The 16,247-nt window shown below is 34.0% G+C and overlaps 2 protein-coding genes and 1 long non-coding RNA gene across 7 annotated transcripts; all 3 read left to right on the forward strand.

The window, feature by feature from the left end:
* The first annotated feature begins 649 nt into the window (after positions 1 to 649).
* LOC108661866 (uncharacterized) lies at positions 650 to 3,925 on the forward strand. Its single transcript, XR_016026559.1, has 2 exons — positions 650 to 747; positions 3,539 to 3,925. It is a non-coding gene; the product is annotated as an uncharacterized LOC108661866 (long non-coding RNA).
* A 3,574-nt stretch (positions 3,926 to 7,499) lies between these two features.
* On the forward strand, positions 7,500 to 8,093 carry LOC148762962 (uncharacterized; the record flags this gene model as incomplete). The annotated part of the gene is made up of 2 exons (XM_088806986.1): positions 7,500 to 7,604; positions 7,688 to 8,093. Coding segments are annotated over 2 exons (366 nt in total), but the record flags the coding sequence as incomplete, so codon positions are not given.
* A 439-nt stretch (positions 8,094 to 8,532) lies between these two features.
* LOC18599921 (uncharacterized) lies at positions 8,533 to 11,402 on the forward strand. Of its 5 annotated transcripts, none has more exons than XM_007030122.3 (4): positions 8,535 to 8,970; positions 9,507 to 9,643; positions 10,434 to 10,673; positions 10,825 to 11,402. In XM_007030122.3, exons 3-4 carry the CDS (start codon positions 10,623 to 10,625, stop codon positions 11,164 to 11,166), a joined length of 393 nt encoding a protein of 130 aa, XP_007030184.2. In that variant the 5' UTR covers positions 8,535 to 8,970; positions 9,507 to 9,643; positions 10,434 to 10,622; the 3' UTR covers positions 11,167 to 11,402. The 5 variants fall into 5 exon arrangements, with proteins under 5 accessions (XP_017976013.1, XP_007030184.2, XP_017976012.2 ...); XM_088806955.1 differs by having other exon boundaries at positions 8,619 to 8,637; XM_018120523.2 differs by having other exon boundaries at positions 8,535 to 9,647.
* Positions 11,403 to 16,247: the final 4,845 nt, after the last annotated feature.

Consider the following 16,247-nt stretch of genomic DNA (forward strand, 5'->3'; position numbering starts at 1 on the left):
CCAAAATTAAATTTTGACTTGATACAATATTCTTTTTTGCACTTAGCTTAACTAAATTAGTAAAAAGAACTGGAATTCAATTATTAATGCAAACAAATAGCAAAAATCGGAGTGTTGTACAAGGCAGCTGGTTCAAAGCATGGGCTATTGCGAATCAATCACTAGATGAACCAAGCAACAGGCCTATCATTGTAATTGTGGTTCAATATCAACTAGGTCGGGTTGTTTTACAGGCTTAACCACCTAAATTCATCAGGAATGGAATTTGCTTGCTAGTTGCTGCTTATTTGCTTAGGACAAAGGGCCCAACCCAGCAAACAAGCAGCCAAAGCTTGACTTCAGTTGGGTGCATCTGGGAAGGCGTGGTGGTTCAAAGCTTGGGCTAGCCTGGAGAAACTCAATGGCCTATATCAAGCTACGGTGACGTTTCACCTAATTTTGTAAAACAATATGTGGACCAAGTCCCTTAGATGAACTGAAGTCAATGCCCTTTTAGCGTTGTTATGTTCACCTAATTTTTTTTGGGGCACTCACATCCTGGTCCCACGCCCGCCTTTCCAAAAGGTTGTGCTCTTAGTCTTAAAGCAGGCGCGCAAATAACTTCCCCAACTATATATTCGGGTGTGCGAGGGAGTCATTCTTGCCCAAGGGCCTCAAAGAAATTTCCGCTCTCTCTCTTTCTCAGTCTCTTTCATTGTGTCCTAGGCCAAAAGCGCCTTATTTAGACGCTCAATTCTTTCTAAGATGGTGAGATTTCTCTTTTCAGCTTCAGCAATTGTAGTTTGGCTTCAGTACTATTAGTAGTTGCAATAAGTACCCTATAGGCACTTATCTTCTTCACTTATTGAAGGAGAAAAATAAGTTAAAAATAGTATCTTCCACAAATAGAAATTTTTTTCTTGGTCGAAGTTTAGTGTCTGCAGGTGGATATATAAACTAAGGCTAAGCTATGTCCGCCAAGAATAAGGTTCCGGGTTGTTGCTGGTTAACAGAGGCTACCCTGGCTTGAGCATCAGCATTCGCTCGCCAGCTCTGCTTTGGTCAAACTTAAGACCAATTCCGGGGATGGAAACCTATCTTTTGGCTTGATAGATCTGGAAGATTAAATTTGTACTACTTTTATATATACGGTTATCTTTATATGTCTCTCGTGCTAGTATTTTTTGAGCTACGGCACAACATATTCATAGGGGTGGCATAGGCGTTCGCTTACTTATATATATAGCTAAAGTCCGATACATGATAAGCGTAGGGGTGGCATACGCTTTCGCTTATATATATATCGATGAAGGTCAGAAGTGGTGGCAAATGATCTTTTAGTTCCGTATTTTCCTAGCAAGCCATTTTGACCTCGATAACAATTATGTTGGAAATCTGTTATAATTTATAACCCTCCTCTACCCTCTGTTTTAAATGTCTTTTCTGATAAATTGTTTAGGATATTGTATGATAGATTTCATTTCTGAGGCTTTAATTGTTTAATAAGGTGGCCGGGTTGTTTGCTGTTACCAGCGCCTACCCTGGTTGGATCATCAGCGTTCGATTTTCACTCCCACCTTGTCCCTTGCCAACATCTGATAATGGGTTGGATGATCGATGATTCTGATCAGACCAAAATAGCTGAATAGAAACCTAACGCGATTGACTCCATGGAATTCGAAGATATTAACATTTACTTGGTTATGTTTAGGATTATGTGTTTCTAACCGAGCTAGCTAGCCCCGTCTTGACCTTGGATGATAACCATCTTGGCTACCCTACCGGCTTTTACAACGTTCTGTTTTTGCCCTTTCAAAATTTTTGACTTAAAACTTGGTATCCCTTCTTGGGTTGCATATATATACTTATATGTATGATATATATTTGTTTAGGATAAGATTATCGTCATGAATTATTTTGAGCTTTACAGAAATAGAGAAATTCCGTTGGAAAGGAGATATGAGTATGAAGCAATCCTGCGCGGTGGAGTTTATACTTCTTTCCCTTCGAAATGAAAAAAAAGGGGTATTGGTGGGGTAACATGGGTGGAGGGCCCTCAATGGAATTTAAACTCATAAATTGTTACTTCTAATGCACTCATACGAGGCAGGAAGCCAATACTCTGTCTCATGCTTTAGTCAGGATTGAGTGCAATAAGGATTGTCATAGAGTTTGGTGAGGATGATTCCCTGAACTTTTACGTAATCTGGAGTTTCTTTGATTGTCCATAGCTTTTTAAAAGTTTAAAAAAAATGACTGATTTAATTTTAATTAATAAATACATGAAACTGATTTTATCTTTTTGTTATCTAGTCGGATTTAAATCAAGTTTGAGTATTAGGTTTTAATTATTTTTTGACATAAACTTAGTGTTAATTTTTAAATGAATTCAAGTAGTGTAGTTTTTAATCAATCATATGATTCTGGTGATGTCAATAATCATGAGCACCCCTTCAATACACTTGGACTTAAGCAAATATGTGCCCAATAGTGATGATCTATGTCAGTGCTTACAATATAAATTGATGATATCAATTTGTCACTTACAATTATTTGTTTTAGCTTAATGCATTACCCTACAGCACAAGAAAGAAAAAACTGAATAATAAAGGAAGCAAGTGGCTGGTAAGAGATAAGTCTATGCTATTGATTCTTGTCCATTGACATAAAGTTCATGAGACTTTAAACTTGGAATTAAAAAGACCCTGTAGCTTTCCACCGACGTGGGGAAAAAGAGTCTACGAAGAAGATAAGGAAAAAGAACAATTAAGAGAAAAGTTATGCCGAATGGACGGTTATGATATTTTAATTTTCGCAAGTAATCGAACGATATCGTCAGACTTGTGCTAGTGATCGGTCGACCAGAAGAGGTTCAGGCCGACGACTTTGCATCTCTTCTCTGCATCTGAAGAACAACTGTAATGTTAGATGAAGTATGCTTTCTTCAGTTGGACCTACCGACCCATCTTTTTGACTAACTGTTACCTTTTTGCTTTTTTGTTTTTTTAATATTATGGGGGTTTGATAGGCTTTATCTTTTCTTTGACATCTACGTGTACGTATATGTAAACATGTATATACAACACAAAGAAAATCATTTCAAAACTGTAAATTTTAAAATTTTATCTCCAATATGTAAAGTATTAATCTAACTATGGCAATGGCCATGAACTCTTCAATTTCGTCAAGTACTCAAGCGAAGCTCAACTCTCATACGTTTGACTTTTAAAATTTGTTTTTGTATTATGTAGTTTTAAATATAAATTTTTTCTTTTTTACTAACGTAATATTTAAAGTTGATGGGATCACCCACCAATAGATATACAAAAACTGTTTTTTAGGTACATGTTAAACTGTCATGGAGAAAATCCAAGTTTACTATAAACAAGCCGCTCGTGTTGTCTTGCCATTGAAGATATTCAGAAATTCACAGCTTTGATTGCAGATATGAAGCAAACGGTGCTCAATTAATTAAGCAAAAGTTATATGTTTCTTTTCGTTAGTGTTCATCCTTTCTTTTATGTGAATTATTATTCTTAATTTTGTCTTGTTATCTCAGAAGAGACGGACGCAGGTAGGCAGAAAAACTTTAAAGGCAAATCAAATGGAGGTGATTAGCGAGGAGCAACAACGTGAGCAAGAGCAAAGGTTAGAGCAAAGTGCCAGGTCTTTGAATTATTCGCTTTCTTCTCCCCCAAATGCAGACACATAGATGGAAATTCGCCTTCATTAAACCTATTGGTTGCCTTGGGTTATGTATATCTATTGAATGATGATTTTTTTTTACTACGAGCTACGTCACCTTCTTCTTGTCAATAAGGGATTCAAGGTTAAGGTGAAGTAGCTGGTAAAAGAAGTCAAGCAACGAAATTAACCCAACCTTATAGTTCTTGAATCCCTTCAAGCTCAAATTACTATTTCAATAAAAGAAACTTTTTGTTTTGTTTTTTGAGAAAATCAATAAAAGAAACTTGTATGTAAGCTAAATTACGATTTCAAATACTTTCGCAGAAGCAAATGCTTCAAATAGCTTAAGAGTTAAGACCTAAAACTTATTCGCATGTTTTAAGGAATTACAGCGTCATATGCAATCCTTCTTAATGATTATAGAAGCTCTTGAAAATAAAATCTGTTTATGTTTTTTTTTTCCTGAAAAAACCCATCGTATTAAATGCCTCCTGATGTATATATGTCTTTACTAGGCTTTTTATGTTCGGACGAAGGAGCACAAATACATTTTTATTTTACTTAAATTTAAGAATATTTAAAATAGTATTTAAATTATTTAGTAAATTCTAAATAAATTTCTATTCTTTAATTATATTTAATTAAATTCTTATATTTTTATTTTAAGTCGAATTTTATTTCTTTTTGAACCAAATAAATTATTGATTTAATAAAAATATCACTTTTCATATTATATTATATGACGCTAATGTAACATATTAACATGTTATAATAAATGATGATATGGTATGTTGATGTGAGTATATAATATTTTTCAATTTTCACATCAACTGTAGACACATAAATTAAAAAATAAAAGAAATATAAATAAAATAAAATAAAATAAAATAAAATAAACAAAAAAAAATGAAAAAAAAATCGGGACGGCTCTTTAAAACCCTACACAAAAGAGAAACAAACACAGCAGTTAGCCACAAAAAGGGGAGAGAAAGAACACAAAGAAAAACAAGGAGAAAAGGGTGAGATCCGGGAGAAAAGGGAGAGGCCGACGGAAGGGGAGATCCGAGCGAAGAGAGAGAGAGATCGACGGAAGGTTCAGATCTGAGCGAAGAGAGAGAGAGGCCGACGGGAATAGGGAAGAATCGTCCAACGGAAGGCGAAGTGATTCTCCGGGTAAAAAAGACAACCGAGAAAAGAGGGGAGGACGCCGGCGCCGGCGAAGGGAGAAAAAAAATTTTTTAAAGAGAAGGGAGAGGGTGCAGTCTAGAGAGAGAAACAAAAATGAATAAAAAAGGTTGAAAAAGGATTTTATAGCCAGAGGAAGCACGCCTAAACGGCGCCGTTTCAGTGAAGTGAAGGATTCCAAGGGTCGACGCCTAAACGACGTCGTTTGAGGGAGTCTTCTGAGCCCAAAACGGTGCGTTTAGGAGAAGCCCAAGCGGACCAAGGAAGCGGGCCAGGCAGACCTCCGCGCAGCCCAGACCACTTGGGCCATCCTTCCGGCCCAAGCAAGGTGAGGCCTTACCCATCTCTTGTGGATTTGGGCTCATCTAGTTTAGTTTATTTTAATTATTTGTTTAGCTTTAATAAAGATATGTAAATAATAAAAAAAATATTAATATTATAAATATATTTCAAGGCTTGCAAAAGAATAAAATAAATAATAATATTAATAGTAATTCATGATGCAAATATACGTATATATATTATATTATATTTAAAAAATAAAAAAAAATAAAAAAAATAAAAAAATAAAAAATAATAATAAAATGATGATAATAATAAAATGAAAAATAAATAAATAATAATAATAAATAATATAATTGGAATAAATATTTGAGTATTACCACCAAAAAGGAGGTAAAGAGTTGCCTCTTTTCGGTGGATATTTTCGGGTGCGAAGTTCGAGACGGATTTTCACCGAAGCGTCGGGATAAGTCCGAACTCTAAACTCCAATACCCGTTAAGTCAAATAGTCATTGTTAAAAAATAATATATGTAGGAAAATTTTGTTACATTCGAATTAATTTAAATAAATATTACTAAATAAAGTTAATCCAATCGTTTAAAAATTAATTAATTATTTATTAGATAAGCTTTGAAATCAAGTAAAAAATTGACCAACAACAAATATGGATTTAAATAGAAGACCAAAAAATAAAGTATATATATAAATAAAAAATAAAAAATAACAAATAATCAAAAATTTTAAATAATCAATAAACGCGTACATGTACATACCATCCTTTTATAATGTCATTGCATGCCACTCTTATTTTGCAAATGGCGCGGGAATCCCGATGATGGGATTTCCCCGAGGAGCTCGTAGAGACGAGTTCTTCCGGGGATATCTCTAGGTGAGGAGAATTTCGAGACTTCACCAAAGCGTTGGGATAGTCTTCGAATAATTTTTAAATAAAAGATTACCGACTCCATCATTTAAAATAAACAAGTCACGACATCATTCTACGCTTGCATCATATGCATACGCAAGACCAAAGTGAAAAACTCAGTCTGACAATTCAATAAAATTTTTAATTAATAAAATAGGGATTAAACTAAGAAAAGGCTATATTAAGATAACTTAAGATTAAATGGTACCGTTCGTAGAACGGGCGTCACGGAGGTGCTAATCCTTCTCCGTGCGTAACCGCACTCCCGAACCCATTTCTAAAAAACGTGGACCAGTTCTCGTTCTTTCGACGGACCTAAAATTAATTTAGGACTTCGTCGATTAAGAATCGGGTTAATAGGTGACCAATCACACCTTAAAAAAAGGATTGGTGGCGACTCCCACACCTTTGAGATTTTTAATTATCGCCCGCGTCTGGCGGACGGGTTCCCGGACCCGCACGTCACGACAAACACCACGTGATTATAAAATAATAAGAGGTATTTTGATTAATGATAATTAATCAAATATTAATTATAAAAATTTATTTGATTTAAAATAAAAATATATTAACTTGGTTAAACACAATATCAAAATAAAGATTTATTTCAATTTTTTAAATAATTTAAAATTTTATTCAAGTATTATACCACATTTACCACTTCTCTATGAAAAAAAATCCATCAAACTAGGACCATAATGGGTGATTTTCTACATATTTCCAATGAAGTTATTCGAGTATCTATAATTCCCTTTTCTCTTACAGTTCATATGGAACCTTGTCAATAAAACAGAAGCAAGGTACTAAGTGTTTGTGCAGTCGCTTGATTGGTGAATTGCAGATTGCTTGGTGGTAGAAGGCTTCTGTTGTAGTCCATGAGAAAAAGGGTTTTAAGGTTTTCTTGGGTTGTTAGTCAAGAGTTTGTGCTAGAAGTTAGGTGTTTTTGTTTTAAGTTGATTGTTTTTGGATGTAATGGCATGGTTTAGAATTTCTTGAGTTGTGATCTTTGCATAATCTGAGAAGTTTTTTAAAAGTTGGAAAGGTCAGTTCTTTGAGGGTTCTAATAGCTAATGTGGAGTCACCAATTTTTTTTTAAGGGGTCGAATCCTTTTGTAATTCTGCTGCTATCTTTCTTTATAGTTTGATTGATATGCCATTACAAGTTTTTTATTTTTAATATTCAAGACTTGATATGACATTCAAGCTATGTGAAACTAAAAATTTCGCTTTTTAGAAAGAAAAAAAATTCTCCATCCTCTTTTGGCGGCATCACTAGTACTAATAAGATTTCTCCATTACCAAACACCGGGCAAATTGGTCAGATTTCATCCCAATCTCTCTTTGCTTTCCAATTATTTGGTTGATTGAAATTTATTTTCAACTTTCAAAACATAGAAAACCAAATATTAAGCTAACCAAATAAACATACATATATCTTGACTCTACATAGAGAACCCAGAAGGAGAAATTAGGATGATAAAGAAAAAGGAGGAAAGCAGCCCCAGAGTTTTAAAGAAAAAGCTACACAACTCAAGCGTACTTAAGGTATATTGCTGGCTGCCCTACCGGTAATTAGGATTCTTTTGATCAATTTAGTTTATGGTTAATTCTGAATTAATAATCTTGAGTTTGCCTTGCCAAAATGGAAAGCAAGGAAGTCTATGAAGAAGCTAGAAGTTGAAGTAATAGAGAAGAGAGGATACACAATGTGCTTGAAACAGTTGCTAAAGGAAGAAGCAACAGTCAAGGAAGGTGCAATTCAAGAGATGGAAACAAAACTTGCACGAATGAAGAGAAAGAAAGAGATACTTTCTTCAAAGAATGAATGCGTCGAGCAGTTTATTACTTGTATGCTTGTTGTTTTTCAAGCTGAGGATCGCTTCATCTGAGATTCTACTACTTCTGCAAAGCATGACGAGAGAAGAAAATAGATACTTTTTAAGACGGAATAATCATGAAGTTTAATACTTCCAATCTGATTCTCATAGCTGTGTGGTTCATTTCAAGTTTGCTTTGGATATTCCCATGCAAAAAATAAATGCTATTAAAACTCTTTCATAATGCTTTACATAGTTATATTTTTTGCTTTATATTCTTCCTCATGAGTCTTTGCTAACGAAAAATTCAATTAAGACTTAATTTAATAATTGTCATCTTTATAGAAACAGATAAGGATCGAAATTCAATTGGCTCCCTCCTTTTAAAGTTTCTTACAAGACTACTGGTCCTTGGAACAAAAGCTATAGAACCCAATTCAAATCGGGCCCAGAATACATAACTTTTTTGTCGGATAAGGGAATCCTATTCTCAGACAAGAAAGAAAGGAAGATAAAGCTAGGCTGTCACAACCCAACTTGATAAGAACTAGTTAAGTATTCCGAACCACAAGTTGTTCTTGTTTAGTCCAGAAGTCACGCTCAAGCTAAAACCCCTCTATAAATTCAACCCATGTCCTCATAGATCCCCACTCCTCTTTCCTCACACCTTCGTCCTCAATGTGCTACTTTTCTTCTTTCTATTCTTTATATCCTGCTCCCCAATTTTGACTCTCAATTCTTTCAATTTTTCCTCAAAATTGGTACAGTTCTTATATTATTGAAGTAGTGTTGTTTTGATGTTTGCAGGTTATATGTATATAATAAGTATGGCAAAGCTGATTCCATATTTTGTTACTATATATTACTATTTGGATTGATACTTGTCACCGGAGGCTCTATATGTCCAATTTCGAGTATGTATATTTGGTCTTACCTGTACGTTCACAGGAACCGAAGCAAGGTCCGATGGCAGGGATTGGACGAAAATGGCAAAAACCTGAAAGCCTGAAATTTCTATACAGAAGAATTACACCAATCTTTTCTGAACTTTGATCTTTTTAACTGACATCTTCATATTCTTTCCAGCTTTCCAGGTTTAATTTCTTTATACATAATTAATTATTTTGACATTTTGGCTTTAATATAGGCATGGATTCTTTTACTGATCATAAAACTTAAATAAAGCCTGTAAGATGAAAAGGTGAAAATCAACCCGAAACAAGAGTATATATCAAGGCGGGCAAGTAGACCTGAATGACACTGCAATCAACCCGAAACAAGAATATATAGCTTCCCTATGCCGATTAAGAAAACCTGTGATGACTCTCCTATAGATAGTTTGTGCTTTTCAAAGGATTGTAAAATCATCAATTGAACCGAATAGCTTGACTAGTAGGAAAAATTTTTGTTAGGACTCTCCTCCACTTTGTGATTTATAGGGGATTGGCAGATGGGTTGTAAGGCTTTTGCTTGAGTGATTCCCTGGTTCTTTGTAGCTCCATGGGGAAAAAGTGGAAAAACAAGTAGCTAGTAGCCTCTTTTATCTTCTGATAAAGTATGTTTTGGTGAAGTATTGTTTATTAATATAATATGATGATGAATTCGTTTGTCACATTCAATGAACATTCAGGATAGGGCCAATGCTTATCTTTGTTAGCGCACGTCAAACCTTTACTAGTCGCGAGTTTGGGCTCAATGCTAGTCGATGATTGGCAGCAATGAAGTCAGCAACCGCGCGATGAGCGACTGAGCAGTGGCATTGCGACGGTAGGTATATTTGTCACCACTCCATCACAGCTAGAGTTAACCTTTAATTTCCCATTCTGTCTTTCGTGGCTTCTTTTCTGTACAAAAGAAATAAAGCAATAATCGACGAATTTCACTTTTGACAATCCCACTTTTCATTTTTTAATATTTTAAATCACTATATTACAAATGTTATGATCTTCTAGAGAACCTCATTTCACTATACTTTTTTTAATTTTTTATTTGATAAAGAATATGTATTTTTATTTGAATTTTTATAATTAATATTTTAATATTTAAATAAATATTTTTTTATTATATTTTTATTTTAAATCACATACGTTGATTAAAAATTAACTATAATTAATCAAAAAGTCATATGTCACATAATATTAATATGATGTATTAACATATTATAATAAATATAAAAATTAATATATATATATATATTATTCATCTACTTTATTTACAAAACCTATAATTGTAATTCGTATGCAGCTACATAATATAAAAATAATATTTTATAGTATTTGACAAATTTTTAGTGTGGTTAACTGTTGCTACTTGCTATATAGATGTTTGGAATTTTTATCTTGGTTTTAATAAGTTACCTAGGTTTAATTTAAGTAATACCTTTTTTTATGCAAATGAATTACTTGATAATTTTTTTTTCATTTTTTTAGTATTTTTTGGCCAATGAAAATGTCTCCTTCTTGGCAAAGTTACAAAGATATTGCCGATATAATATGCGTCAACTTCACTCTCCCAAAAAAACATAAAATCTTTTTCTTTTTTCTTCTTCTTCTACTAGCGTTCGATCAGCGTAACTTAGTCGGAAGTGGATCGTTCGGTCCGCACGGTCGAGAAGCAGTTAGCAGTGCATACTCCAAAAAAACCCATAAAATCTAAGACCCTTTCCCCCTTTTAGCTTAAATCTAATCAAGTAATCCTCCAAGAAAAGAAACATTTCTTGCTTTTTTGGGCTAAAAATCTCTCTCAAATGGCCGTTTTTTTCTTTCACCGTTTTGGACTGAATCGCTATCAAAACATGGTCAGATTACTCTCTCTTCGATTTCAGTTAGAGTACTTTTCTTTCTCTGTTTATCATACTATTGATCCAAAAAAGGTTGAACTTTTATGAATTAAAAGCTTTGCAGCTGAAATTAAACTCTTATAGTTTTGAAAATTGCTTGTCCAAACAGGGTCGTCGCTTGAGGGCTATGAGAGTGAGACTGGCAAAGAAGAGAAGGGCTATCAGGCGTATGAGACAGTCGCTAAGTGCTTCGCAAATCGCAGCTGAACAGATTGAGCGAGACCACGAGCGGATGTTTGCAGCTGAACAGATTGAGCGACGGAACCGGCGAATTATTGCAGAGAATGCTCTCATTGATCAATTGGTTTACGATCTTCTGGCTGAGCTTGAAAACGATCCTTTAATCAGGAGCGCTGCTGAAGCAATCCGTGCTGAGAATCTTGATGGAAGGAACATTATTATAAACCAAGCTCCACCTCCCGGCGGCGGCCGCCCTCGGCGGCGCCGATGACCATCGTAAGTGGTGTGATGGCGGGCTTTATTACTCTAGAGGTGGTGGTGGAGCTTAAGGTTTTATGGGTTTTTTTTCTTGCTTTTTTTTCCCATAACCCCACCCCTCCTACCTTAAAAGCAATATTCAAATTTGAGAATTTTTCTTGTTTTTTTGTTTTTTATTTATACCATAATCAAGCCCGCCCTTGCTTCTACAGCCACTGCTTTAATGATTATATAATTATGGATTTTGAATTTATGGCTTTTTAGAAGTACTTCTAATTATTGGGACTTGTTTGTTATTACTAATACTTGGCTTTTTGTTGATTTGTTATTAAATCGGTTAAAGAGCATTTAAGGAATATTTTGAGTGGATTAAATTTAGAAGTTGCTGCTGATACTAGGTGGTTGGTAGAGTATAGATTTATTATAGGAAGTTGGTGTGCTTGGAGGAATGGGATACAGGGATAGTGTTGGACTGAGCGATAACTAGGGATTTGCTCCATTTTAATTATTCTAGAGGGATTCAATGTGATTCAATAATGGATAAGTACTTCCAGAGAAGTGATAATTAAATTGGGAAGGAATTAATGCTGGGCTAAAGAATTTGTTGTAAAGGTTAGGCTTTAATGGTTGTGAGTCATTCAGTAGAGTAGAATTCAAATTTACTTGGGTTGGTAGGTCTATTTAATTTAAAAAAAATTAAATTGTTAACTATGGGCTTTGAGATTATGGCCAAGGTAGAGATGAAAGGGGTTATGCTTGTTGTGTGCTTGGGTCGGTGTAAAAAGCTATAGCCACACTAGTCAAGTGTTCTAAATGGAATAGCTACTGCCTTGTTTGGTTTATATATTGACTTAATTGAAGTTATTTAGGTAGAGGTTTAATATAGTTGTACTTATGTGATTTAACTATATACATGATGCTAAAGGAATACAAAACTTTTGATTACCTTAGTTGATGAGAATGAAATTTTTGTTGGATGCTTGGGATTGTTTCTTTGCAGGTATAATAAGGTGAAATGCACAATTTTCAGGGGAAACTCTTGCAAAAATTTTGTAGGACTCTCCCCTGAAATCTTGACCATATTGAGATAAATACGAAAAGAAACTTCTTTTCGTGACCAAAAGAATTGTGGAGTGACCGTGCCATGAGAATTGTGGCTTATGTGTGTTTGACTTAATGATTGCTGGTGTTTCTTTTTGGTTTTTATTATTGCTCTTTTACCAGTACGTAAACTTTGAAGATAAAAGGGGAAGGTTCGAGGACAAAAAGAAAAGAGAACAGTGGGACCCCAATCTCACTCCCTTTCATTACCTAGGCTAAGTCAAGTGAGCTAGTCGGCTTTGCCACTTACATGCAAACACATAATTGCATAGTGAAACACCATTTGATTGGCATTGTCCTCCATTTGTATTGCTTATTCTGTCTCAGCACTAATCAATATCAGTTTATTTTTAGTACTACTAGTATTTAAAAAAAAAAGAAAAGAAAAGAGAAAGACTAGTCATTACACTTTTTTACACAAGAGTTAAGAGAAGAAGGGGAAAAAAAGCCAAGAGGGTGCTTAATTAAAGAATTAGAAGATTGAAAAGATGGTATCCGAACAACTGATTAAAACCAATTTCTTTTAGTAGTGGTAATTTTTGTCAATCACTTTCGTCAATAGGAATCGGGCATTATCCCTTAAAGCTATAGATTAATATATTTAAATGCTTGTATCAATTTTATCCATAAGGGGCAAGAGAAAATGACATATATACGGTCGTCAATTCCCTACTCTCATACTTCAATTCAGTTGAATTAGTTTCAAGTTAATGTTTGAAAAGGTTGGGGCATTCAATTTCTAGCATGTTGTTCAAACTCAAAAGGTCCAGAGTTAATTACTTTTAAATGGTTTTTAATTAAAAATAATAAATATAATCACTGTTTCATAATACTAGTGTTTAATATGTCAAAAAAAAATGACCCTACGTCCAAATTATAAAGCTTAAACTTACCTTGCAAGAAACTATACGACAAGGGTTCTTCCAAGTTAGAAGTGTTCGTTACAACAAGGGTTCTTCCAAGTTAGAAAGTTGATGTCAATTTGTTCACTGGGCTGATGCAGCCTTGTCTCGGTGTTTTGTGACGATCTTTTCTGGTGCTGCTGGTGTGTTACTCGTGTGGTCTTTTGCTGCTCTTCTGTTTTGCCTCTAATGGTGGGGCCAGTGGGATGGTTCCGAGGGCATGCTAGTAATTTTGATAGAGCTCTCATTGCTATCTCTCAGTGTTGTTTCAGCAAGCTTCAGCTTAGTATAAATTTTTGTTGTTGCCTCTCTGGCTGCCTTCTGTCTTTTGTCTAGGGGCTGTCTTGTCTTTGGATAGCTGCAGCTTTTTCCTGATAAGCAGCTGCTTCGTTTTTTGTATATGGTTCGGCCTCTTTTTTGCAAGCTAGCTGTCTTATGCTAATACGAGTCTTCTACCTCCATGGTTCAAGACCCATCAGGGCATCCTACCTGCATGATTAATAAATCAATCACTTTTCACAAAAAAAAAGAAAAAACTCACGAACTTGAACTAATTAAGATTGAAATTTAGACATTATTCTTTCGGCACAAATTCATTTTAATTCGAAAAAATATTATATATTAAATAAATAATATATTTGTAAAATTATAAATTTTAATTTTAAAAAACTGGCCCTTGATTTATGGTTCAAGATGTGAATCCGGTTTGGTCTGGCCACAAACATCGGTATTCCACGACAACGTGGACCCATTATATATGTAACTGTTTATGGCTTCGGCAGCAAGGGTAGGGCCTAGGGGTGAAATGTCGGTTTTGTGGCTAAGACTGTGGGACCGCCCAACCCATATCAAATTAAATGCTCTCTCTGTGTGGCTTTCAGTATCATTGGCGCAAGCCAAATGACTTTGATAACCGTAAGATACCTAAGAACGTGACATCTAAGAGGCATGCGTCTCATATTTTGGGTTTGGTTAGAATTTTTTTAAAATTAAAAAATTCTCTTAAGAGAATTGATAAATAAAATTAAAATTAAATAATATATTTGATATTATAACAGCGTGTACAAGAAAACTAATGTGATAGGATAATCGTTAAATAACTTTTAAATTTATTTATTTACTTTATGTTATTTAAAATAGTAACAAGAGTTTCTCACAATAATATTTTTATTTTGTAATTAGTAAATTCTGGTATTACGATGTTTTGGTAATTGAGTAGTGATTTGAATATCATGCCATGCATGTACTCAAACTTATATTAAAAAACGACTAGATAATTTAGAGTAATTAATTCGAACAAGTTGTCGATCCAATTTAAGTAAACTTTGTTAGTTACGATTTTAAGTTTTAGATCCAATTTCAACAAAATTCTAAATCTGATTTGCACCCAAAGAAAGAAACGCAATAGTAGGATTTCCAATCATATCATATCTTTGTCGAACTCCACGTGGGACGACATCCACAAGCAAACCTGATGAAACCTTGTCCTCACATATATGAGGAATTATGTTAGAAAAAGAAAACCACAAGTACTTTCTTTATCACCGATATACGCGGGTTCGGCACAAAAAGAAAGGGGGGTTCTCTCTCTTTTTCGATACAGTACAAGAGGCCACAGACAAAATTCTCACACCAATCAAAAATCAATACACCAATCTCACTCCACCTTTATCTCTGTGAAGCAAAAGCCAAATTGGGGTCGTTGGCTTTGCCAGTTGCATGCAGAGACATAATGCATAGTGAAACGCCCTGCGATTGGAATTGTTCTCAGCACTAATCAATTTCAGTTTATTTTTAGTACTATTAGTATTGAAAAAAAAAATGAACAGAAAAGAGAAAGACTAGGCATTACACTGTTTACATAAGAGTTGAGAGCAAAAGGGGAAAACGCCAAAAGGGTGCTTAATTAAAGAATTAAGAAGATCGAAAAGCTGGTATCAAAACGACTGATTAAAACCCATTTCTTTTAGAAGTGGTAATTTTTGTCAATCACTTCCGTCAATAAGAACCGGGCATTATCCCTTAAAGCTAAAGATTAATATATTTAGATGCTGGTGTCAATTTTATCCATAAAGGACAAGAGAAAATGACATATGGTAGTCAATTCCCTACTTTCATACTTCAATTCAGTTAAATTAGTTTCAAGTTAATGTTTGAAAAGGTTGGGGCATTCAATTTCTAGCATGTTGTTCAAACTCAAAAGGTCAAGAGTTAATTTAGCAAGATTTAATTACTTTTAAATGGTTTTTTAATTAAAAATAATAAATATAATCACTGTTTTATAGTATTAGTATTTAATATGACAAAAAAAAAAAAGGATTCCTAAATATAAAGCTTAAACATACATTGTAAGAAAATATACAACGACAATTCTTTCAAGTTAGAATTGTTCGAAGTTATTCATCAGCTCATGAACTTGGATTAATTAAGATTGAAATTTAGACATTATTCTTTTGGCACCAATCCGTTTTGATTTGAAAAAAATTATTATATGTTAAATAAATTTAATATATAATATACAACAATATTTAATTTTAAAAAGCTGGCTGATTTAAGGTTCAAAATGTGAATCCAGTTTGGTGTGGCCACAAATCTCGCTATTCGAAGGTGACGTGGACCAATTACCTATGTACGTACTGGTGGCTTCGCCAGCAAGTCTAGGAGCTAGGGGCTAGGAGTGAAACGTCGGCTTCATAGCCCCCCCCCCCCCGCCCCCAATCATATCCAAGCAAATGCTCTCTCTGCGTGGCTTTCGGTGCCGTTGGCGCAAGTCCAATTGCTTTGATAATAATTTTGATTAAATGATATTTTTAATTAATTTTGATTTAAAATTAATATAATAAATTAATAATTTATAAAATTTATAAAATAATATATTTTTAAATACATATATTTTACTTTATATATAAATTAATAATTTTTTATATATCAAAATTATATATATACTTATCTCAATTAAAATTTTTTTGTAAAATATGATTCAAATGATATTTATTTCGTCTTGAAATTCATGTAGCTTTAGATTTCATTTTTAACTTTTTTTCGTGTATTAAGAAGTTTTAGTGTAATAAGAGGCAGAGTGGCCCTTGTG

This window comes from Theobroma cacao, chromosome 5, assembly GCF_053813885.1.
Source record: "Theobroma cacao isolate CCN51 chromosome 5, ASM5381388v1, whole genome shotgun sequence".
NCBI lineage: Eukaryota > Viridiplantae > Streptophyta > Magnoliopsida > Malvales > Malvaceae > Theobroma > Theobroma cacao.

Excerpts from the sequence above, each read along its gene's own strand:
- LOC18599921 (XM_018120523.2), top strand. The coding sequence starts at position 10,623 with ATGGCCGTTTTTTTCTTTCACCGTTTTGGACTGAATCGCTATCAAAAC. Across the intron at positions 10,674-10,824 it reads TGAATCGCTATCAAAACATG|GGTCGTCGCTTGAGGGCTAT; the intron begins GTCAGATTACTC and ends TTGTCCAAACAG.